The 26,137-nt window shown below is 37.3% G+C and overlaps 1 protein-coding gene across 6 annotated transcripts in view; it reads left to right on the plus strand.

Annotated features, from left to right (window-relative positions):
• Positions 1-26,137, plus strand: part of LOC131064629 (uncharacterized) — a 171,245-nt gene that overhangs the window by 125,505 nt on the left and 19,603 nt on the right. For 5 of the 6 annotated variants that reach the window (XM_057998825.2, XM_057998853.2, XM_057998871.2 and 2 more), the window contains one exon: positions 6,102-6,219. In XM_057998825.2, the coding sequence (XP_057854808.1) occupies positions 6,102-6,185 (84 nt within the window). In that variant the 3' untranslated portion in view covers positions 6,186-6,219. The remainder of the gene's footprint in view (positions 1-6,101; positions 6,220-26,137) is intronic. The other variant, XM_057998834.2, reaches the window with a different exon arrangement.

Here is a 26,137-nt window from a genome sequence, read left to right on the forward strand (position 1 = left end):
CACACTTATGTGGATCCAACTATATCTTAGAGATCTTAACTTTTTATGACATGTACCAGAAACTCACAATTGGTCAACAGGTTCTTGAATACCATTATAAGAATAGACTCCTATGCCCCATGGGGTACATACTTGTCCCTATTCAGGAGTGTTAGAACATGATCTAGTCAGTGCAATTCGGTGGTAGATCATTTTGGAATAGAGAAGACAATGGTAGCTATGCAGAAGTAGTACTACTGGCCAAAATTATGTCATGGTGACATCAGCTCTTGCAGAGTCTGCCATTTTGGAACCAATCATTAAAAAATAGAGCATGTGCCAATTGTTGATCAGCCTTGGCAATTTGTTTCTTTATATGGATTTCAAGTTGGGTCTCCCTATGAGTACACAAGGTCATGATTGTGTATATGTTGTGGTTGATAGGTTCGTGAAGATGTTTATTCTAATGACCTGCAAAAAAGAGTTCTCTATAGAAGACATTGCCAAGATGTTCATGGAAAACATATGGATAAATTTTGGCCTACCATAAACAATTGTGTCAATTGGACAATATGTTCTTAAGTAAATTTTTGTCTTTGTTGTGGTCCATGTTGGACAAAAATTTGACAAGATCCTCAGTGTTCCTTCTATATACAGATAGGTAGCAGTTTTGTTAACCACATCATTGCACCCTCACGAAACTTAACTTTGTTCCCTTTGTCAAGATTTGTTTCTTGTTGATTATCTTTGGTTTTTAATTTCATTGCATTTGTGTTTCTTCCTAGTCAATTTGTAGAAGGTTGGTTCTTTCCTAGACTTTTCTTCAAAACTTTTGCAGGGTTAAATGGTAAATGGAAACCTGATAAATAATAAATAGTGAGGATGTTCAAATGCAGTTTTGAGAAGAAAGAATAGATCAGCGGCACGTAGGAAAAGCAAATAGGGCAGAAAAGAGTATTCTAGTCATCATTCAAGAGAACGTAAAATTAAAAAAATGGTATTTTTGTGAGGTAGAAATCAATTGTAAAGCATTAGGTGTGCTTCTAAGGTGGCTTTGCAATTCTAAAATTCCCTCATGCAACAGAAAACAGGATTAAGGCCTTGATGAATTCTGCCTAGTAGCAGGAGTGCACTTTGTCATGACTACAATCAACAATTTTTCTGCCCTAGATCATAAAATATGGCAAATACATTATTAAAGTGAAACTGACAAAGAAGGAATGAAGTGGTTAAGTTGCTGGGTGCACAATTGGATGGCTAAAACCTTATAATGTTCTGCTCAAACATATTTAGGGTGCACAAATCAGGTGGAAATGCCACAAGGAAACCACCCGAAAGTGGAAAATTGATTATTGAAAGGCACCTTGGGAGTTTTTAATGTCAATTCAAGTTAAGCATACTTTTTTAGTGGCAAGGCCCCACCCAAAATCTCCACCAAGTTTTCATCAAAAGTGGCAATTAGATAAGTGAAGTGTGCCTGGGTTTTAGGAGGTTGCAAAGGAGATGTAAGAGTGTTCCATTAAATGAAGAGGAAATAAGGCAAAGATAGGGCACACTTTTTACCAGTAGAATCCCATCAATCTTCTGCCATTCAATCAATAAGGGGCTAATGCATTAATGAAGGGAGCCATGAATAAAAGAGATTACACAAGGCAATAATGCACACTTATAGAGTGGCTTCGCCACATGAAAGCTTGGCTGCAGTTTGAAAGATGGCAAAGACTTGGTTAATCTAGACCTACTGGAGGAAGAGACATTTGTGAGACCTAGACACACTTTTTCAGTGTTAAAACCATCATATTTCCTCTCCCAATTCACACATTTGAAGTGGCTGATACACAAGTGAAGCGTGCCAAAATCAGACAGTTAAAAAGTGACAGGGTGTTAAGGGATTTCCAACATAAATAGAAAAGAAACCAGCAGTTTTAAGGCATGTAATCTCAGTGCTTATATGACGCAGTTACAATGCTTTAGTCTTCAGGCGCATATCAGTAATTCTTAGTTGATAGTACAGTGAAAGTTGCAGCAGGTTCTCAGTAGTTTCCATAGGGAAGCTGTCTTTCACCTCATATGTCTGCATGCATGATCGATGGTTGATTCTCTCAAACTCTAGGCCATAGTGTTATTGGAAAGATCTTGTTGGGGTTTAGTTGTCTGTATATGGAATTCATGGTGGCTATCGTTTTATTATCTGTGAAAGGCAGTCATTAGTTTGATTTCCATGGATAGGTTTTAACAATTTTCTTAGGTTCTACAAAAAGTTCATCATATTTCAAAGTCTTAATAAGATTTGGAAAAGGTTGCAAGTTAAATTTAATTTAGATTTTTGAAAAATGCTTAAGTGACAGATATGGCTATGTAAGATATTGCCCTAGTTGTGTTGCACCTATTTCTTTTTGCACTTCCTCTCAAAGTTAATTTCGTTAAATAGTTGGCCGACTACTGAGAGGAATACTTTGTTTGCAGTTTAATGTGTTAAAGTTTGCATTGATTTCATTCAATAATGGTATTGCATAGTATATTTTGAAATGAACTACCACAGTATATGCATTCAATAAATTATACAAGAAACTAAACTGCTGTTGATTCAGAGAACAGAAGTATGAATCCAAACAAATCTGACCTTACACATTGATCACTGGTAATGCTGCCATACAGAGATTATGCCTTTCATTTCAAAATTTCTTTACAAAGAAAACACTGCCCCTTCAATAGCTGGAAATGGACACCAACAGGAGGCTGATATGGTAAACTGGAAATATGCACCAAACTCAACCATACAGCAGATATAATTTCTGAACAATTCCTTAGTGATCAGCAGCATAGGAGCGACCCTCCTAGTTACTCAGAAGATATATGAAATGATGGGGTGACTCTTTGAGGATGCAGTCACTAACTTTCTACCCTTTGTTGACCCTGTTGACCTTCCAAACTGCTGTGCTGGACTGCTGGGGTGGTGTTGAAATTTCCTAAAGCTTAAAGCCTTTTAAAAGCTTCGGACTTCTTTTAAAAAATGTTTATGGTAGCACACTTGGTAGCCAACCCCTTTTTTATGGTTTGGCAGCTAAAATCCTTTCGCTGGCTTCTTTTCTAGCGGGGAGAACCCATTAGTTGAGCACCCTAACTTCGCGCAATCCTATGTTGAAATTTAAAATCACTCCCAACATTTTACAGTAGCTTACTTGACAAGTCCCTTGCTTATAACTAAAGTTTCAGGGCCACATCAGCATGCTTTTTGCCAAGGTGTCCAAAAAGGCCCCAAGAAAAGTGAGACCGATACTTGCACTAAGTCATGTTTTATTGGTATGATGATGTGGCATCACATGATTTGTTGCTTTTTAGATTTAAGGAACACTTTTCATTCAATTATGGGTGGTCATCATCGACACTAACAACTTTAAAGTCACAACTATTGGTGTAATATTAAAATTATTGGGCATTAAATCAACAAGTGCTATAACAACTATTGTAATGCGCTCAACTGCTGGGTCCTCTCACCTAATATGCGCCAGCCTTATCATGGGTTGCGTCGACTACCAAACAAGGCTTTAAGCCTTAAAAATTTCTTGTGCAAGCACCTTTATTAAAATCTGAAACCTCCTTTGTCCATTCTGGAAGCAAGGTTTGATGCCACACTAGAGTTTCATGAAAATTTATAACTCTTCCTATATGCCTTGATTTTCACCTCAAATTGTTCACTATGTGGTTCGATTTCTAAAAGAAAGGGGCTGGCAACATCTTTTGATTGTTATGTTGGCACAAGGGACCCATCATGGTAGCACAAGGACTTAAAAAAATTCCAATCTCTTCTTCGACCCCTTAGAACTTAATCTGAGATATAGTGCGGCCTTCATAAGAAACACAAAATTGAACAGCTAGGTTTATTTGCTCAAAGAAATAAGAAGTTATGAAATTTCAACTCATTATTTCATAAGCGCACACTTCACTTAATATTTTCTGCTCTTCACCTGCATACATAACAACAAATTATTTATTTAGTTTTTGGTCTGTATATGGCATAATTTAAAAAAACTTGTAAGCTTGACAACTTGAAAAACTGGGACATGATAAATCGATTTCTCTAAATCCTGTGAACTTCATAAACTATACCTGTAATCTCTTTTTTGTGCAACCTACCGCAACTCTGAATGAGCTACATTGCATTGACCAGGGTGGATATTTCACCAACATAGTCAATCTTCCCTGAGAGGGTTTTCGTCCTCCAGAGAGCTGAAACAAACAAGTTCAATCCTTAAAACCCCAAGGGTTTCACTAGAGAAAAAAACAATAATCTGCTATTGCCAAGTGAGTCCCTGACAATGAGCCCCCGAAAAGCCTTTTATACTTTTTCCTGCCAAACTTTCAAGAAAACACAATTCAAAATTCACCATTTTAATTAAAACTCCATTTTAGCTCTGAAAATAACTTTTTATTAAAATAATGATAATTTTGATATGCAATGTCCCAGCTTTATGTTTCCATACTTTAAAACTTTTCATCTCAGTTCCAACGAGCTATCATACTAAGGTGCATTTAAAAAATTTTACTAAAATTTAAGCAACCTTAGTAAAATAATAAGTCAATAATGCACCCATTTTGTGGGATTTGCCACAAAGAATCGGAATTGAAATCTGACTATACTAGAGTTGATCCTGATGATGAAAAATGAGAAACGAAGCGAATCAGGTGACTTACTATAAATAGACACCCTCTTCAAGATTATTGGAGAACACACTTGAAGCCATAATTTACTTCAGAAAGTGGCATAAGTGTCTTCAAGACTATTTGAACTCACTCGCAACATCAAATAACCCCTCGGATAAGACAAACACCCACCGAGAAGGTTAAAGTCAATTGCAATGCTAGAGAACCCTAAAATGGAGATATTATAGTCCTCCCTCCCCAAAGATTGCTTGTCCTCAAACAATGCCTACACAACATCAGAATCACTAGACTGATTCAAATTGCAACCACATGTGATCCTAAGCTCCCGTATCAATCTCAGAAAGAACCCAGTGTGCTGACACAGTGTCACTCTGATTTTAAATGTAAATCCATCAAAATATATCTGCACTCCCTCTCGTATAACGCCAAAATGTATCTGACATGATCTACTCCTATTTGAAACCAATTGTTTTGCATCTTTTTCACCATTGACAATTTGTCAAATAGTTTGTACTTTGTATGATTGCTCAGAAGAAGGTTTCTGTTTTTTTTTTTTGTGTGTTGCTGATTTGAATGTTTTTTGATATATAAGGTTTGTAATAAATTGCACCCCAACATTTCAAGTGTACAGCTTTGAGGGCTACGATTTTGACAAATGGGATCCATTTTTTATGCTCCTTTGCCCTTTTGCATTTCTGTAAGTGTGCGAATTTGTAAAAACTTGTTCTTGTTCTTGCATTTTGCTTGCATGTGCCTCATATTGGTCATGTTTTTTATTAAATTTTTTTTTTTGTGCTCCAGACTTCTAGACGCGATCTCATAGGCATGAGTTAAAAATTTCAGTTTTCTTGTTCTGCCTCAGCAAGGCACAATTTTGACATTCTTAGTTATCCCTAAAAATTGCATGACTCTACATTGTATAGAATTGTTTTAAAAAATAGCTACAAAGCTTGATCCCTACTAATGGTTTGCTCACCAAATAAAGGAAGACAATTTGAAAGAATTCAAACTATCACATTGAATACAAAGTTCGAGTATGCATTTGGAGGGATATTTTATTACCACTGTTGCTTTTTTAAACAGACATGCCCTATAATAATATTATTATAACAATTCTCTTATACATGGCTAATACTGATTTTTTAATTCTATCACAAAATTGTGACCGACTTATACATTGTAGAAGAGAAAATGACCCATCGCTTATAAGAAATGTTATTTGTATCTTTATTTCTTAAACAGTTTATTGCGAGAATGTGTTAATCAAAAAATAAATGTTTCTCTTCAGTAAGAAAGATGTATCTGCCATATTGCAAATATAGATCATTGATTTCTATCACTTGATTTGTAAGTTTATATCATTATTGTAAATAAAGCTTTGGATTATTATCATTGTCAGAATTTGTTGTAGATATTTTGGATTCTTTTTGTTTGATACATAACCTTTTCATGAACAGGCTTTGTTATCAAATGCCTTGCCACATGTGCAAATATTAGAGCCTTCTCCAGGGTCACCTTTGGATATTCCCATACCACTATAATTGGTGATTCTTCTCTTCTATTCGATCTGTATAAGTAAGTCAAATTTTTATCTGATGTGTAAGTGAAATGACCGTAATGATGCTTCATTTTCTACTTCCACTTAAGTCCTTTCTTACCTTTTTCTTTCGATCCAAGCATGATGTTTACGGTTTTCTTACTTGTGTAAACATATTCATTGTAGATTTTATTATCAAAGTTTTGTTGTACTTATATTATCTGATGGATAAGTGGATTAGCTTCCAGGCAAATTATTATTTATTTGTTTGGAACTACAAGTTTTGTGGCTTTAGGTTCATTAGATGCAGCTACAAATGGATTAGCTTCCAGGCAAATTATCATTTATTTGTTTAGAACGACAAATTTTGTGGCTTTAGGTTCATTAGATGCAGCTACCACGGTGGTACTTTATGCCAACATGGATTTCAAATTTAGAAAAGAACCTAAAAATTAAGTTGCCAATTGAATACTGTATGCTCTAGTATTATATCAGGTGAAAGCACTTTCTTTGTGTTTTATGTAATGGACACCCTAGAATGCCCAAAAACTAAACCAACTGTTGATAGGAATTTAGTCAAATAGTTTGCATCGAACTCCTTATTTCTTCGTTTAATGTTTAAACCCCCTCATGGCTTCGGAAATGAAATGTTTGTTTGTTTTTAAGTCTTTGCATAGATTTGAAATCACATAACATGAACTAGAAGGAAATTACAATAATATGCAACATGAAGATTGAACTACTGCTGATATGATATTATTTCCAGAATTAATAAAATCAAATACATAGCAGATTTTTTCAACTCACTAAATACTCCAGCATTTTTGACATAATGTTCCAACAATGACTTCCCATCTTGCTGCTACAGTAACATGAATAGTGCCGTGCTACAGCAACATGAATAGTGTCGCACTACAGTGGCGTGAATAGTGTTGTGCTACAGTACGTGAATAGTGCTGTGCTACAGTGTTGCTACAGTATTAATGAGTCTTCAATCAGTCCAATATCTTCATAAAATCATCCCTTCAGAATGGCATAAGCATTGGACAAGAAGTGAAGAAGGTATGAGCAAAAGCACCAAATCTGCCTGTAGCTGGAGATGCACCCAATTTGCTTACTAATGAAGCTGATAGCAATGGATTCCAAAGGCCAAACCCCAAAGGAATGACGTCTAGAATGTCACAAGAGAGGATAGATGTCCCTTAATGCCAAGAATGGATCTGCAACTCACACATCAATTTCTTCTCATATTCAACATGCCGAGTGAAGCCACAAAAGCTTCCTTTTATTCTTTCTCCAAGGGTCGACCCAACTCACTTGAGCAATGTGGGATAAAAGATGTGCAATATAAAACATATTAAAATATTCACTTATGTCTCCCTTGGGTGCCCCTTTGATTTGCACACATCCCCATAAAATAAATATTAAAGTAACACTTCAATATTTTACAATTAAATTAAATGTTACTTTAATAAAACTTCAGGCATTAAAATATATTAGCAATCAGACTCCGAATAGTGCGAGTGATAGCTCGTCGGAAAGCTCTCGCCGAGGAGTATCGAATCCAATCACCAAAGCTAGCCTCCGTTGTGTCCTGCTGACTTACTAAAAATAGTAAGTATGCTTGAAACTAAGTAAATCAACTCCGTTTTAGCCCAAACTGGAAATGACTAGGCCAAAACACTCTAGGATCCCCTTAAACCCTTCGTTAACCCTCGGGACCATGTAGAGCTAGGCTAACGCACATACACTTGGTCAACTGCTAAAGTGGGGACATTACATTTTAGTAGATTCTTCCGTTTGGACACCTACAGGAAGTTATGTTGTTTCTATTGTTGTTTGTAGGCCATAGCTAGATCGCAATCATCATCTTATAGAGTAGAAAAAAATGATAAATAGATCCTCCAAAGAAAATCAATGATGCATATAAAGGATAAAGCAAGGTGATGAGATGGAATAGTGGGAGCAAAACATTAACTCATGCAAGGAAATTTTATCCTAACAAATAGAAAGATTAAGGACCTTTTAATGATATACGTGGAGAAGATGATTCCATAAGGAGCAGCTCTCTTGCTGATTTCCGCTTCATGTAACTAAAGAGTATCTTCTTTTTTCAGCAACCTAAGTTTAATTTAAAGACAAAATGCTAACTTGTGAGCCAAAACAAGCAAAGTTAATATAACCCATACATCACAGATGAGCAGGCCTACAATAAGAATATTTCTAAATTACTGAACCTCTTTGCCAAATTTCTGCCAAGCATGTTTTCATATCAAGTGTAGTGTCTTCGAAGAGTGGGTGTTGAAACTCTGAGATTAAATCATTTTTCAAGTGAGACTACACTTCTTCCTTTGGATGCAGTATCTTTAGGATTTAAAATTGTTAGCTATAGTGAACTAGTGAGTACTAAAGGTGTATAGAGTTAGCTTTCTAACTGTTCGAAACACCATGTTAATAAATGAGTAAAAGTCCACTATATGTATGTAAGGTTGCATTCAATTGAATGCATGTTCTCACTTACTCACCATTCATTTATGGTCCTATACGGCTTGAGTAATATTAGAGAGAGATTGGGGTCAACAATGTCCAACAATGAACTAATTACCTTGAAACTAAGTTGCCGGTTCAGAATCGGGTTCAGATTTGGCTTCAAGGACCCAATTCGCTGATTCGGCAAATTTTGGAAATGGATTTTGGCTTTGTGTGTAATGTTCCTTGTCAGCTCTAGACTGTTAGATGGATCTTTAGCCTATTCTGGAAACTCGTAGGCTAATCAAAGACTAAATTAGGGTTTCCATCTTCCATGTGGATTTCAGAGGGGTGTTTGCAAGAGTTTGGAATTTTGCCTCTTGGGTTTTTCTGGGTTTCTCAAGAGCTTTAGAGTGGTATGACATGCATTTCCATCAGAGGATATTTCTTTCCAGGTGGATTTTAGAGGGGTGTTTGCAAGAGTTTGGAAGTTTGCCTTCTAGGTTTTTGTGGGTTTCTCGAGAGCTTCAAAGTGGTATGACATGCATCTCCATCAGAGGAGATTTTTGAACTTACTATTTTTAGTAAATTTTGACGACTACTCGAATTATGCTTAAAAGGTGTTTGGAGCCACTTACTATTTTTAGCAGTATGTTATTTTTAGTAAGTACTATTTTTAGCAGTACAATACAACACTTGGTTTCTATTTTTGGCAGTCTAGTTTGAGGGGTGGCTCATTTGGTTCTCTTGGAGTCCATTTTTGGAAGGTAATATTTGAAGTGATTTTATAATTCCAAGTTGCTTTTTGACTCCCATGCCTAGGCTCAATGAATTTAAGTTGTTTTTAAAAGATGTTCTCATGTGGTCCTCCTAGTTGGGAATTATTAATATTTTTGTTAAGTTATTGGTTCACATGAAAAGGGAAATAAAATAAAGTTAAAACTTTTAATCCCACATGGCCTGGAGAAGAGGGTCGATTCCTTGAGAAAAGCTATAAAAGCAAGTTTGAGAGGCTCATTTGGTATGTTGAATATCGAGATAATGAAATGTTGCTGAAATGTTTTCAAAGTTTTAGCTTCAAAGTTGCGTGCCTTCCTAGCTTCTTTGAGTTTCGAGTTTGAAAGATAACTCTTAGCTAAGTGTGGTGCACCTTCATCCAGAGGTTGCCAGAGTATTCCAATGGAGATTTTTGTTTTGAGTGGATTTGATGTTTTCTAGTTGGTGTGTGAGTGGTGTTTGTTTTTGGAGTGTAAAAACCCTAGTTGCTGATTCAAGTTTATACTCGTACTGCTTGGAGGTTTGGTCCGATTTTTGTGAGTACTGGCTCATTCTTTTCTAGAGATTTGGACGCTCCTATGCCCAAGGTTTCATATTTTTTTATGAGCACATTGATTTTTGCTGCTGGTCCTAACTTTTAGTTGACCGTACCATCTTGCTTGGGTTGCATTGGGATTTGTGCAATCTCCTTAGTTTCTGGTTGGAACTTGGGATTGAATGGAGGTTGGACGCCTAGCCTTTATGGTGTCTTTGCTTTCAGTTTGATCTATTTCGGAGAAGAATTGAGGGAGATACGATCATTTGAAGCTTTCTTGGGTTGCTAGTCAAAAAAATCAGTCTGCAGCTGTTGCATATCAGATTGGGTATTGCTGTTCTAACTCTTGTTTTTCATTATAATTTATCAGCATTGCGTTTGGTTTGGTTTCTCTAGCTCTTGATTCATAGTAGCAGTGTTTTCTCATGATGCTTCAATGTTAGCCGTATTGTAATTCGCTGATTTAGTAGTACTAAACAGTGCTTCTTAATTTTCAGATTTTGAAGCTAATCTTATTACCCACTGAACAAGTGGAAGTGGTTGGTTCACCGCCAATTTCTTATTTCATTACTTTCCAGCATTTGATATTAGCACTCCCGTTGAATAAGTGGTCGAGTTTAGTCTTTTGTATTGCCCGCTGAAAAGTGGAAGTGGCTGGTTACACTAGCAAGTTGTATTCCCTTTCATTTTCGGTACGTTTTTTCAAGTTGCTATCTAATACTCCTGTTAGACAAGTGGTTGAGTTTGTTGGATTTTCTTATGCTAACATTAACGGGTGCAAATCCTTGTGTTTTAAAACTAAATAAAAATGTAAGTGCTATTTCAGTGGTATCAAAGCACAGATATTCCTGCCATCTTGTGCTTTCAGCAGAAATTCAAAATTTAATAATGGGTTCATATGAGCTGAAGATTAGAGAAGAAATTCTTGGCATGTTTGAGGAATATGATACACTTCCTCAACCTATTAAGGAAGAATTACCTTTCAATAGTTTCAATAACCACCATCTGAGATTATGCTACAAGATTGAGTTTGCAAAGAGAAAGTATCACATGATAGCTTTTAAACTATTTGCTCAAGAAGAAGGTAGAAAACCTACAAGTGGGGAGTTTGAGAATGTTGATGATGATTCCTATGACATGCATGCACCTACCATTGATGAGTTTGTCATTTGAGAAGAAGAAAAATCAGTTTTTTAGGTTGTGCATGATGAGTTCCTTAATGTTTCTGATGGAGCTAGTGATGGTGTTGAATGCACTCATATGCTTCTAGAGGAAGAGCAGATGAAGATTGAAGAAGATATTGTCATCGAGATTATAGAACCAGCTATGATAGATCAGACACAAGGAGGTATGAATTCACTTGGTTCTCCTCTAATTGAGTCTAGCATTGATTCATCACCTTCACCTCATCTTGGCAAGGAATCAAACCATAGTTTGGGATTTGTTGAGTTAGATGATGTTCATACACATGATGGAAACTCAAAAAATCTGGAATGTAGTGAACAAAAAGGCTTAGATCACACATCCCTTGAGCAGAGTAATCAGCAATATTGCATTTGGAATCCGGGTGTGATGGATCCTACATATGACATAGATCTCTCTTGTAATGGACCTATTTATGACTGTACTGCAGTCCCAAGTTCTTCTTACCAATTGGACATGAAGAATGGTACTAATAACAATGCTGATGTAGAAATTATCTTTTAGATTTTTGCAACATCAGCTCCAAATTTGTGCTTCGTCATGAGGAAGCATCCTTTTCAAATGAAAATAATAATGTGGTTGAGTCTTCCAAGATTGGTACTCAAATTGAGGATGTTAAACATGACGAAAAAGATAGAAATTCAGATTGCTTTGGGGATGATTTTGCAACAGCAATTGAAGAGGAGCGAGAGGTTACAAAATTTGAAGAAGATGACCTAACTAAAGAAGGGAGTATGTTTGAGTGCCACGGTGTCTCCAATGAAGTGCATGTAACTTCATATGATGAAGAAATGGATACATTTAAGGATGCCTACATGGTAAATTTAGAAATGGAAAAGGTTAATGATGCAGAGCATCCAACACTAAACTCCAATTTGGGATTTCTTTCTCCCAACTCACCTATTTCAATAGGTAACAAACTTTCAAACTCTCACAAGACCACTAGTTTCTCAAAACCCTCCAATACCCCCAAGACACATTCTTGATTCATTGACTCTCAACCAAGCATTGGTATATACTCAAATAGAACAAAACAGCATAACTAGACCCCATTGACAACTTTTCCACACTCATACACCATCAACACCCTTTGTAGCCTCTTGCTTAACACCAATCCCACAATAAGACTCCAATCTCCACTTTCATCATGAAATGGATATTTACAACACAAGTAATCCTGGACATCCCTTCAAAGACTTCACAACATGCCTACACATGACTCTCTACCCCCCCCAACCACCCAAAATGACATAACAATGATTATTGAGGATTCATTGTTTTTACGACAGTCAAAACATGCTTTAGGACAGTCATAATAACCCGAGCCAAAACCTCTCTCCAGGGCTTCCTAACACTTCGAAGGGTTACTAAGGACTCCCACATACCTTCCCCAATTGTCCTCCACTCATCAAACTCACTCATTACATCATAATCTCAAAATCTCAGTCCACTAGTTCCATAGGACAGCAACATACCCAGTTTTGGGACAGTCATAAAATGGTGAGTATTTTGGTCAATCAAGGGCCACAAACACTTCATTAGGATCTGCAATAACCCCTCACACCTCTCCAAGCCTTCAACCAACCTTTGGGAGCCCAATTTGCACTTCAACACCTCCAAAACACCAACAATACATTGCTATCCACAGTCTGAGACACAAAATCAGACTTTGTGTCCTTCAACAACACGTGGAAAATGCTTCATGGATCCCTGCAAGACATAGGAAATAGAAAACATATATGTACAAAGATTTTCCACCCATTGGAGTGGTTTTACATTGTATAGAAATAAAGTTTTACATTTTTTATGCTTGCTGCCAGCCCTAGGTAGGGTTTGGACAGTTTTTACTAAAAATGTGATATTTTCCTCAAAAATGAATGAAATGACACAAGACCAAAAGCAAATGAAAGAGGATTCATCCCAGCATCACGTCCAATCAGTTTTCCAAGCAAATGAAAAGGTTACTGTATGGAAAACTTCAGGTTTTCAGACTGTTATGTAGAGAAAACTCAGAAAAGTGCAGCAATCTTCCAAATTTTATTGAGTTTCTCACCATACAACGATCAACAACCTCTCCCACGAGGTTGGAAGGATATTTATATACCCACATAACCACACCAACCACCAAGAACCGAATTCTAACTCTCTATTATCATTAGAGACACAAAAACACTTTTTTATGTGTTATTGAAACATGACAACATTATGACAACTTTTGCAAAATTGACAACTTTCAATCCTAAACCATTCCATGACCTAAAATGGATCCAAATAGGTCCAAATACATCAAAAATACCCTTTTACATCATAAATCCCTTTACATGGATCATTTTCACATATTTGTACCATATTGGCAACTTTTGACAATTTTGTCCATATTACAACTTTAGAACTCAAAACCTCAATAAATGGACTCATTGACACATATTACATCACAAATGGTCATTACTGTCCTTATTACATCATAAATGGTCCCAAAAGACCTTATTTACATCTTTGACACTTCAAAACACAAAACTTTCATACTTAGTCTCATAGAGGCTTGAGGGCAAATTAGGTGCTCCTGCACCATACACCCCCCCTAGAAGAAAACCCATGTCCCATGGGGAAATTCCAACTCCATACTTTTGTTGTACAACTGAAACACCTGCAAAAAAAGGATAAATAGTAGAATACAATGCCATATCAGACCAACAAGGATTACAAAGCATTATCATGCTTGGTTTACACCAAAAATTGCCATGAGGTGCTTGCTCTTGCATCCTTTCCAACACATCTTCAGTCTTTTCTTTCTGAACCAAACCTTCTACACCTGCTATATTTGTTTCATCACTGATTTTGCCCTTCACAAGTGGACACATGATTGACCCAATCATCACCCCTTCAAACAATCTGGGTGCCGCAGTTTTCTCAAGCCTTGGAAAGGCTTCAACCTCCCTATTCCTTAGAGGTTCCTTCTTACCAAACATCACCATCTTTGTCTGATCTTTCACCTTCTCATTTTCCTACAAACAAGTCAGTTTGAATGTTCTTCCATCCTTTCTAATAAGATAGGCGTTTTCACAACCATCATATAGTGCCTTCTTGTCAAATTGCCAAGGTCTTCCCAAAAAACATATGACAACAATCCATAGGTAAAATATCACACAAAATTCTATTTGTATATTCACCAATCTGAAAGTCCACATAAGCTTGTTCATTCACTAAGAGAGTTTGACTATCATTCACCCAAGAAACATGATAAGGTTCCCTATGCGGTATCCTATCCAAGTTTTGTTAATTTTTAGTGATTAGATTAACAAAACTCAGAAACAAGTCAAATGCAAACACACGAGACACAAAATACCAGAATACCCTGGGAAAACCTCCCTCTCAGAGGAAAAACCCAACATCAAAGATCCAGATCAAAATCCTTATCATGAGCAAATTATAAGTAAAATGAAGATCAGATTACTTATCTGATTAATCACCAATCTAGGGCAGAACTTTGCCTAATTCAAGTCACTGTGATATGCTGATGTATAAACCTGATTTGTCGTCTAAGATTTTGGCACTAGGAGAGAGAGATTGCAGTCAAGACAAACTACAAATTCGCCCAGTAGATTCAGATTAGATTGCCCAACAGATTAACTAAATTAGCACATCAACTAGGCACAATATGTTGCTTGAACTCGCCCAGAAATGGCACACAAATCGCAGGTCTGAGTGGCAGATTTGGATGCTCAGAATATGCAATAATTTTGCTCAATCTCCAAGCCAGTTCGCATGACTAGATTCGCACCAGTTAGATTGTTAAAGCAGATTGAATAATAGCCGTGAAAATGTATGTGTGTATTCACAATGAAGTTCATATTGCCTTTATAGGAGACTCTAACCATTTGTTTCTCCATGTCGGCTAGGATTCAAGATACAAGTTGGCACCAAAATACAATAACCTTAAGCACGTTACATTTACAAGTTTCATGAAATAGGTCTCGACCTATCATGCGAATTACAAGTTATCCCCTCATAGCACGTTACATATAGCTTATAGGACCATGCTTTAATATATTACAATATGCTTTAAATTTTAATTGTCATTTAAAATTTAAATTAACTAATCTGATCTGGCTATTAATTTCAACACTCCCTCTTAGCTAGGGAGGATTATAGCAAGTGACCATACCATATTGTAATAACACATCATGAAACTTTCCATGAAATCCATCTTGCATTGCCCGCAGAGGATGGATCCACCTTGCGTTGCCCACAGAGGGTGGAGGAGGTCTTTCACCTCAACCTTCTCCCTGAGAAGGATTCAATGTCACCTTGCATTGCCCGCTGAGGGTGGTAGATGCAACTTAGTGCATCACTGAGACTAAGACTCCCTCTCAACAAGAGCTATGTTCTCAACAACTCCAAGTCTCTCTTTGAAGTATTCAAACTTCACACGAGCTAGAGGCTTGGTGAGAACATCTACAATCTGCTCATCAGTGTTGACATATTTCAGCTGAATGCCACCTCTCTGTACCATATCATGAACATAGTGATAATGAGTTTCCACATGTTTTGACTTGTCATGAAACACTGGATTAGCAGTCATTTTAATACAACTTTGATTGTCACAATGAACGACTGTGGGTTCCCAAGGTTGTCCAAACAACCCAACAAGAAGCTTGTGAAGCCACACTGCTTCTCTTGACGCTACACTTGATGCAATGTACCCAGGTTCTGCAGTGCTCAATGCAACTGAGGATTGTTTCCTGCTGGCCCAGGAGATCACGACAGAACCCAAACTGAAACATATTCCTGAAGTGCTCTTTCTATTAGTTACACTTCCTGCCCAATCAGAATCAGAGTAGCCCTCCAAGGTGATGATAGTGTTGATTGGATACTTCAACCCATAGCCAAATGTGCCTCACAAATATCTCAGTATATGCTTTGCTGCAACAAGATGAACATGCTTCGGTTTGTTCATGAACTAGCTGAGGGCACTCACTGCATAACAAATATCTGGTCTAGTGTTAACTAGATACATCAAGGATCCAATCAACTGCCTGTACTCCGATGGATCTGCAAAATTAGAGTTAGCTGCACATAAACTCAATTTCTTCAAGTTAGTTTCCATAGGAGTAAGCATAGGTTTACAATCCAGCATACCAAATCTTTTCAATATATCAATGGTGTGTTTTCCTTGACTAAGGATAATTTCATTAGATCTTTGCCATACTTCTAACCCTAGAAAGTAATGCATTAAACCTAGATCTTTCATTGTAAATTCAGTGGCTAATTCTTTCTTACATCTAATGATGAGACTATCTTCACCAGTTAGAAATAAATCATCCACATATAAAACTAGAATTAACATTTCACCATTAAATACTTTAAAGTAAAGGTTAGGATCAACATCATTCTTACAAAACCCTAAACTAGCCAAATACTTATCAATTCTTTTATACCAAGTTCGAGGAGCTTGCTTGAGGCCGTAAAGAGCTTTCTTCAATCTGCATACATGAGATTCTCTATTATGAATCTTATATCCTTCTGGTTGCTCAATATAGACTTCTTCCTCAATGACACCATTTAGGAAAACAGTCTTTACATCCATCTGATGTAGCTTTCAACCCTTAGTTGCAACAATAGCTATAATAGTTTTAATAGAAGTATATCTAGCAACATGAGCAAATGTTTCTTCATAATCTATGCCTTCCTTTTGAGAAAAACCACGAGCTACAAATCTAGCTTTATATTTCTCAATATTACCATCAGCAGCATGTTTAATTTTAAACAACCATTTAGAAGAAACAACAAACTTACCTTTAGGTCTAGGCACAATATCCCAGACATCATTCTTGATGATGGATTGATACTCTTCATCCATAGCTAGTTTCCATGCTTGCTGGTTCATACCTTCTTCTATGCTTGATGGTTCAGTCTCAATTATATTGCACATCATTGCAACATAGTTTGAGAATTTCTGAGGTCTTCAGCTTTCTCTAAATGTTCCTTGGGGAGTTGCAAAATTTTCTGCTTCTTGAATTGTGCTCCTAACCCAAAGTGGTCTTTTCTTGCTAACTGCAATATCTCTAGGTCCATCAATTGGATCTAGAGGCTCAGGAGGATCACCATGCTCAATAGGTTGGGGAGGCTCAATAGAATCCCTCTGAATCTCAGGGTTAGTATCAATATCCATATCTTGATTATCATTGACTTCTTTATCATTATTGACAAGGGAACCTTTAGATTTCTTAAAAGCAATATTTTCTTCAAACGTAACATCCCTACTTACCTCAATGTACCTTTCTCCTGGAATGTAGACATGAAATGCTTTGGAGGACTCACTGTATCCAACAAGGATACCTTTCTTCCCGGATGGCTCTAGCTTAGATCTCTTTTCTTTTGGCACATGAACATAGACAGGACTTCCAAAAATCCTTAGGTGACTGATATCAAGTTTGACTCCAGTGAAGGCTTCTTCGGGAGTCATGTTCTTCAGGACACGATGAGGGCATCTGTTCTGAATATACACTGCAGTGTTAGATGCTTCGGCCCATAGGAAATTCTGCAGGTCCTGATCATGAATCATAGCTTTAGCTGCTTCAACAATGACTCTATTCTTCCTTTCAGCCATACCATTTTGTTGAGGATTGTATGGGACGTAGAACTCCTTAATTCCTGTCTCTACACAAAAGTCATGAAAACTACTTGAGGTGTTTTCACCTCCATTATCAGATCTTAACACCTTAATCCTTTTACCGGATATATTTTCAACTAGAGCCTTAAATTCTTTGAACCTAATTAGTACTTCATCAGATTCTTTAGATCTTAGAAAGTAAATCCAAGTCTTTCTAGAAAAATCATCTATACATGTAACATAGTATAGAAATCCACTGGGAGAAGAAATTGACATAGGTCCACATAAGTCAGAATGAACAAGTGCTAATTTTTCCTTGGCTCTACTTTCACTTTTATGAAATGGACTTTGTGTTCTTACCTAATGCACAACCTTTGCAAGTGAGGGAAGTGCCTAGAAGTGAAGGTGACCAAGCCTTCTGTGTAATAGCTTGCTAGATTTGAGAGCCTCATGAATGAGTGCTTGAACAGGGTGAACTGAAAGCTTATACAAACTATCATATCTATTTCCAATAACACGAGCAGATTTAAAACTAGATTTCTTAGGCGATGCAAGTACTCTACCCTCAAAAAATGCTGCTTGATAACCTTTATCTTCTAGGGTAGAAATGGAGATTAAATTTCTTTTAATTCCAGGAACAAATAAAATATCACTAAGATGCAAGGAGATATCAGATTCTGAATTTAAAGAAGTATTGCCAAAACCTCTTACCAAATACCGAGCATCATCACCAATTACCACATGAAGGTTGGACTCTTTCTCCATTAAGTCCGAGAGGTGCTCTCGGTATCCCGTGATATGCTTGGATGCACCACTGTCTATCAACCAAGTGTTGCTGTCAGTTGGCACATTGCTGGATAAGGCAGAAATGAAGAGGAAGTCTTCGTTATCCTTCGAATCTGCAACTTCATTCAGGTTCACTTCTCCTTGCTTGGGCAGATTCTGACATTCTTTAGCATAGTGTCCAAACTTATCACATCTGAAGCAATGGATACATGAAAGATCCCTTGGCTTCTTCCTTGAATGGTGAACAATAGGAGGTCTGGAATCTCTATTTCTTTTGAAGTTCTTCTTCTTCCAATGACCACCCTTCCTTTTGACACATTGAGATGCAAGCATGTGATGGTCACCTCCACGAGTGCCCTTGAGCATTCCTCTTGTAGCTAAACGTGATTATTCTTGAATGGAATCAAACCAGAGGCGATCAAATGTGGGAAATTCAGATCTTCCGCTTATGCTTTGAATCAATGGATCCCAAGAATCAGGAAGTCCATTTAGTGCAATCATGACAATGTCCTTGTCCACAACTTCATTTCCAATGGAGCTGAGTTGATCCTTCAATTCATGAAGAAAGACATTACTGAATCTCCCTTACCCATCTTGACTTGAAGTAGTTGCTGCCTTAGGGTAAGTGCCTAGCTGATGTTGTTGATCTCCTACATTCCCTCTAAGTGTTTGAACATCTCCTTGGTTGAAGGTAGCTTGGAGATGATTGGGATAAGATGATCCTTTACAGAATCAATTAGGAACTTCTTGGGCCTTAAGAGCATTCTTCTCAAACTGCTTTAACTTTTCTGGATCTGAGGGCTCAGACAGATCCTTATCTTCTACAAACTGCAGCAGATCAATCTCCTCAAGGGCAAGGACAACACGAACCTTCCAAGAGGTAAAATTAAGAGCCCCATCAAGTCTGTCCTCTACTTTCACACCTGTCACCATCTTGAAAATAAAACAACAAACTAAAGGTGAAAGCTTACTGTTAATCTAATTACTTAGAATGAACCTAAAGCTCTGATACAATGTTAATTTTTAGTGAGCAAATTAACAAAACTTAGAAACAAGTCAAATGCAAACACACGAGACACAAAACACCAGAATACCCTGGGAAAACCTCCCTCTCGGAGGAAAAACCCAGCATCAAAGATCCAGATCAAAATCCTTATCATGAGCAAATTATAAGTACAATGAAGATCAAATTACTTATTTGATTAATCACCAATCTAGGGCAGAACTTTGCCTAATTCAAGTCACTGTGATATGCTGATGTATAAACCTGATTTGTCGTCTGAGATTTTGGCGCCACTAGGAGAGAGAGATCGCAGTCAAGACAAACTACAAATTTGCCCAGTAGATTCAGATAAGATTGCCTAGTAGATTAACTAAATTAGCACATCAACTAGGCACAATATGTTGCCTGAACTCACCTAGAAATGGCACACAAATCGCAGGTCTAAATGGCAGATTTGGATGCTCAGAATACGCAATAATTTCGCTCAATCTCCAAGCCAGTTCGCATGACTAGATTCGCACCAGTTAAATTGCTAAAGCAGATTGAATAATAGCTGTGAAATTGAATGTGTGTATTCACAATGAAGTTCATATTGCCTTTATAGGAGACTCTAACCATTTGTTTCTCCATGTCGGCTAGGAGTCAAGATACAAGTGGGCACCAAAATACAATAACCTTAAGCACGTTACATTTACAAGTTTCATGAAATAGGTCTTGACCTATCATGTGAATTACAAGTTATATTTTCCCCCCTCATAGCACGTTACATATAGCTTATAGGACCATGCTTTAAGATATTACAATATGCTTTAAATTTTAATTGTCATTTAAAATTTAAATTAACTAATCCGATCTGGCTATTAATTTCAACAAGTTTAACTTAGTCACCATCTCATTAGACACCGCATTATCCTGAGAACCTGAATCAATGACAATCTTACAAATTTTACCTTTGCACTTGCATGAAGTTCTGAATAAACTCTTCTGGTGGCTGATGTCTTTCTCTTTGGGCATCTTCAACAAATTTTTTCTCACCATCAAGGATTCCCCTACTTCAGGATCAACATATCTAGTTGGAGAGTTGACACTCTCACCGTCCTCTTCTTGCACATAATGGACTCTCTTTTCATTCCTTCTTTCACCACCACTTGACGTGGATCCTTGCCTTTCCGGACACTTGAATGCTGGGTGACCAACCTCTTGGCAATTGTAACATCTACCTGTAAAAACATTTGAGTATCTTCCTCCTCCAAATCCGCCTCTTGAACCTCTAAATCCACCTCTTGTATCAACACCTTGTTCCTTACCTTTACTTGATTCTTCTTGATCCTCATGATACTGTTTGCTTGTAGAGAAAGTTCCTTTTCCTCTTGCATTTCTGCCTTTTCCTTTGTTAGACTTCTCTTGTCTTCTCTTTATCTTCTCCTCCACCCTGATAGCCAATTGGAAACATTCTTCCACAGTTCTTGGGTTAGCAATAACCAATTCATCTTGAATATTGAATCTAAGACCACCAAGGTACCTAGCCACCTTTTCAACTTCATCTTCATCTCTTCCTACTCTTATACTCAACTTATAAAACTCATCAGTGTATGCCTTCACATCTAAATCCCTTTGTTTTAAACTTTGCAATTTCTTAAACAACTGAACTTCATAGTCTCTAGGAAGATATTTACCTTCACATCTAAATCCCTTTGTTTTAAACTTTGCAATTTCTTAAACAACTGAACTTCACAGTCTCTAGGAAGATATTTATCTTAAGTTTTACAATCATCCTGTCCCAAGATATGATCTTGGCTTTGTCTTTCTTTCTTCTCTCTGCTTGCTCATAGTCCGACCATAGAAGTGCATGTCCCTTCAACTTGGTCTTTGCTACATTGACCTTGTGATCATCAGGTACATCTTTACTCTCAAAATAAGTGTCCATGGCTGCAACCCAATCAAGTAACTCTTCTTCATTCAGATTCCCACCATACGTAGGTAGGTCAACTCTTGCCTTTTATTGATCACCTTTTACTACCTTTAACAATCTGAGTGTCCGCTGCTCTTCAAGATCTATCTGCTCTTCCTCTTGTGCTTCTTGGAACTTCTCTTCTTCTTCTTCTTCATCACTCACATCTCCTATATCAACATTCCTTCTTTGTTTGGACTCTAAGGCTTCAAGCCTTGCCATCGTAGCATTATAGGATTCCTGCAACTCTCTAGCAATACCCACACTCTTAGGAGTCATCTTGTCTTCAACCTCTTACTTACTCTTCTCTCAAATCCCAACTATCTTCTTCAGGGACCTACTTCCTTGCTCTGATACCAATATGATGCAGAGCATCCAACACTAAACTCCAATTTGGGATTTCTTTCTCCCAACTCACCTATTTCAATAGGTTACAAACTTTCAAACTCTCACAAGACCACTAGTTTCTCAAAACCCTCCAATACCCCCAAGACACTCTTGATTCTTTGACTCTCAACCAAGCATTGGTATATACTCAAATAGAACAAAACAGCATAACTAGACCCCATTGACAACTTTTCCACACTCATATGCCATCAACACCCTTTGGAGCCTCTTGGTTAACACCAATCCCACAATAAGACATTAATCTCCACTTTCATCATGAAATGGATATTCACAACACAAGTACTCTTGGACATCCCTTCAAAGACTTCACAACATGCCTACACATGGCTCTCTACCCCCCTAACCACCCAAAATGACATAACAATGATTATTGAGTATTCACTGTTTTTGGGACAGTCAAAACATGTTTTAGGACTGTCATAATAACCAGATCCAAAACCTCTCTCCAGGGCTTCCTAACACTTCGAAGGGTTACTAAGGACTCCCACACACCTTCCCCAATTGTCCTCCACTCATCAAACTCACTCATTACATCATAATCTCAAAATCTCAGTCCACTAGTTCCTTAGGACACCAACATACCCAGTTTTGGGACAGTCATAAAATGGTGAGTATTTTGGTCAATCAAGGGCCACAAACACTTGATTAGGGTCTGCAATAACCCCTCACACCTTTCCAAGCCTTCAACCAACCTCTGGGAGCCCAATTTGCACTTCAACACCTCCAAAACACCAACAATACATTGCTGTCCACAGTCTGAGACACAAAATCAGAGTTTGTGTCCTTCAGCAACACGTGGAAAATGCTTCATGGATCCCTGCAAGACATAGGAAATAGAAAACATATATGTACAAAGATTTTCCACCCATTGGAGTGGTTTTACATTGTATAGAAATAAAGTTTTGCATTTTTTATGCTTGCTGCCAGCCCTAGGTAGGGTTTGGACAGTCTTTACTAAAAATGTGATATCTTCCTAAAAAGTGAATGAAATGACACGAGATCAAAAGCAAATGAAATAAGATTCACCCCAGCATCACGTCCAATCAGTTTTCCAAGCAAATGAAAAAGTTATGGTACGGAAAACTTCAGGTTCTCAGACTGTTATGTAGAGAAAACTCAGAAAAGTGCAGTAATCTTCCAAATTTTATTGATTTTCTCACCATACAATGATCAACAACCTCTCCCACGAGGTTGGAAGGATATTTATATACGCACATAACCACACCAACCACCAAAAACCGAATTCTAACTCCCTATTATCATTAGAGACACAAAAACACTTTTTTATGTGTTATTGACACATGACAACATTATGACAACTTTTGCAAAATTGACAACTTTCAATCCTAAACCCTTCCATGACCTAAAATGGATCCAAATAGGTCCGAATACATCAAAAATACCCTTATATCATAAATCCCTTTACATGGATCATTTTCACATATTTGTACCATATTGGCAACTTTTGACAATTTTGTCCATATTACAACTTTAAGACTCAAAACCTCAACAAATGGACTCATTGACACTTATTACATCACAAATGGTCATTATTGACCTTATCACATCACAAATGGTCCCAAAAGACCTTATTTACATCTTTGACACTTCAAAACACAAAACTTTCATACTTAGTCTCATAGAGGCTTGAGGGCAAATTTGATGCTCCGGTACCAGTTAACAAGTTGTTGAATGGAGATTCGTGTTATGAATCTGAAAATATTGTAGCTAATGGTGAAGTTCCTAATGACCAAGAGGCTGTCCTATTTTGTGAGTCTAGAATATACCAAGATGATGACACTCAAGGGGCATTGTTAGAGGACCAATTAGAAAGTAAAAACATCATAGGTTGCCATGAGGATTTGGGTTCTTTCGAGAACACTTGAGACTTTATGAAATATCCTTACTAGTTTCTTCACAAATGCATTTGCCCTCTTGAAAGTCTTATTTATCCAATTCTCCATCAGATGAGCTGAAGTCCTCATCTTCTCTAAATTGTCAACTAAGTCTGGAGGAAGTAGCGGTGGAGACGTGCTTGAAGGATCATGTTGCCTTATCGGTTCTTTGAACTGTTGTAAGTAGCTTCTCAGTGCACTCACTTCTCTCTCTAGTTTCTTATTTGTTTCTACCTCGAGCTTTAACATATCATGGACTGTTTTCATGGTATCATTTAAGTCTTAAATTGCTTGCTCAGTAGTGGGAGGACCTAATCCAATAGTCTCCAAATCATACTCTTCTTCTGTGATCTCATCTTTAGGCTTGTCTACCCTTGGAGTGGCAATTTGTATCATTTGAGATCCTGTAGTATCCTTTGTTATCTTTGACATCTTAGTAGCCTTCTTTTTTTCAATTGCATCTTGAGCTTTGTTTAGGAGGCTGCCTAAATCATCCACAAGCTCTTCTTCTACCACTATGACTTCCTTTGCTAATCTCTCCTTAAGCCATGCTGGGATAGTGGATCTTTCTTCTCCCACTTGTACGTCTTTCATCTATTGATCTTCGCGGGGTGGAGAGGTCACTTCTTCATCTTCATTCTCTATATCCACATATTCATCTTCACCTACTTTGCTATTAGCTTTCTCATGTGGAACTGAATTGTCTTGCACTTGGCGTTGTTTCCGTTTGTCCGTCTTTTCACATGTATTATTCTGGATTCTAGACTCCATGGATTCATTCATTCCATGATCTATATTTCCCTTGGGTGGCTGACTTTCCTTATCGTCTACCTAATTTATTTCTACATCATGTATGGAAGAAGTACTAGTGGAAGGGTGGTCTGAATTTGATTTATGCTTCTTATGTGATGACCCTTCCTTATGACTTTCTTTCCTCTTTGAACCTTTGGATTGAACTAACTGGGTGGCACTTCCACTCACTCTCATGCTTTCTGTCTCTTGATCAGATGAGTCTAACTCTCTCATCAAATGAAATGTTAGTTGTGCATTCTGGCTCTTCAACTTCTGAGTTTTGATGTCTACCCATCGTCGTGTGTATGCTAAGACTGGCTTCATCAAGTCTTTCAGATCGGTGATCTCCACATCAACCCAATTGACCTCGACCCTCTTGTCTTTCTCTCATTCATATATAGGTTGGAGGCATTTTCCACTAGCTCATGTTTGATCTGGAATGTCAAAAACTTTACACATCTTGACAATGTCAATCGGTAGCCTTGAGCACATTTTTCTTCTTATCTCTAAATCATCTTGGGCATTCATCCAATAGTCTTCCAAATGTAGCTTATGCTTATGCCTTCTTCCGTTAGCTCTTCTCATGTTTTCGTAAGGATCTAAGTTTTCTCTAGAGAAGTATGGGATAAGAGAGTAGGATCTCAATTCTTCTTCTGATTTCTCAGCTGCCTACAAGGACAGACACTTCTATTGATTGCCCAACCGAGATGGGAAAAGCAATTGTCTATTCTTTTGCACTTTATCATATGTGATCAACTATCTCACAAACTTCGGTAATATCATCTTGTCAGTAGGGTAGCGTGGTAGCATGTATGGTGGACAAGAGCATCCTTGAATTCTTTTGTAGGTGAACTTGGGAAATTGGATATACCAAGCACCAAATATAATGTCCCCTTTCTAACCTATTGGGAGCAGTGTTGTCGTTAGCCTATTTTGCTATGGTCTCTTAGGCTAACAATGATATTTCTAGGACTTTGATGATATTTGCCCTAGCCATTTTTAGTTGCATCTATTTTTGAGCAATTTTGAGTGGATTTTTGGATACTTAATATTTTTAGAAAGTCAACTATGGGCACCAACAGAGTCATCTGGTGGGTTAACAATATTGAGGATGGTCGATGGATTTAGTTTTGATGATCAATTCAGTTTTTCATTGAGCTCTATGGGTTTAAATAAAATAACGATAATGTTATAATCTAATAAAGTTAACTTAAAAGATTTAACTTTATTGTTATTTAATATTAAAGGGCCATTAATAAAGTAAAGATCATTTTATTTTAAAAGTGAATGGTGCTTTATGTACTTTACATTGGGAATCTAAAAGTGACTTATTTATCCCACATTGACTTATGAAAAGAGTGAAGCACCTTGAAAAGGTTATAAAAGACTTTTGAGAGTTCGCTTCCAGGCATGCATGGTTGATTTGATAATTTGTGAATTTATCGGAGAGTTCATCTTCAAAGGTTTGTGAGGACAAAATCCCTCATGAATGACATTCTTCTCGTTGTTGCAAGATACAATGAG

The sequence above is a fragment of the Cryptomeria japonica genome, chromosome 1, assembly GCF_030272615.1.
Source record: "Cryptomeria japonica chromosome 1, Sugi_1.0, whole genome shotgun sequence".
Classification (NCBI taxonomy): Eukaryota; Viridiplantae; Streptophyta; class Pinopsida; order Cupressales; family Cupressaceae; genus Cryptomeria; species Cryptomeria japonica.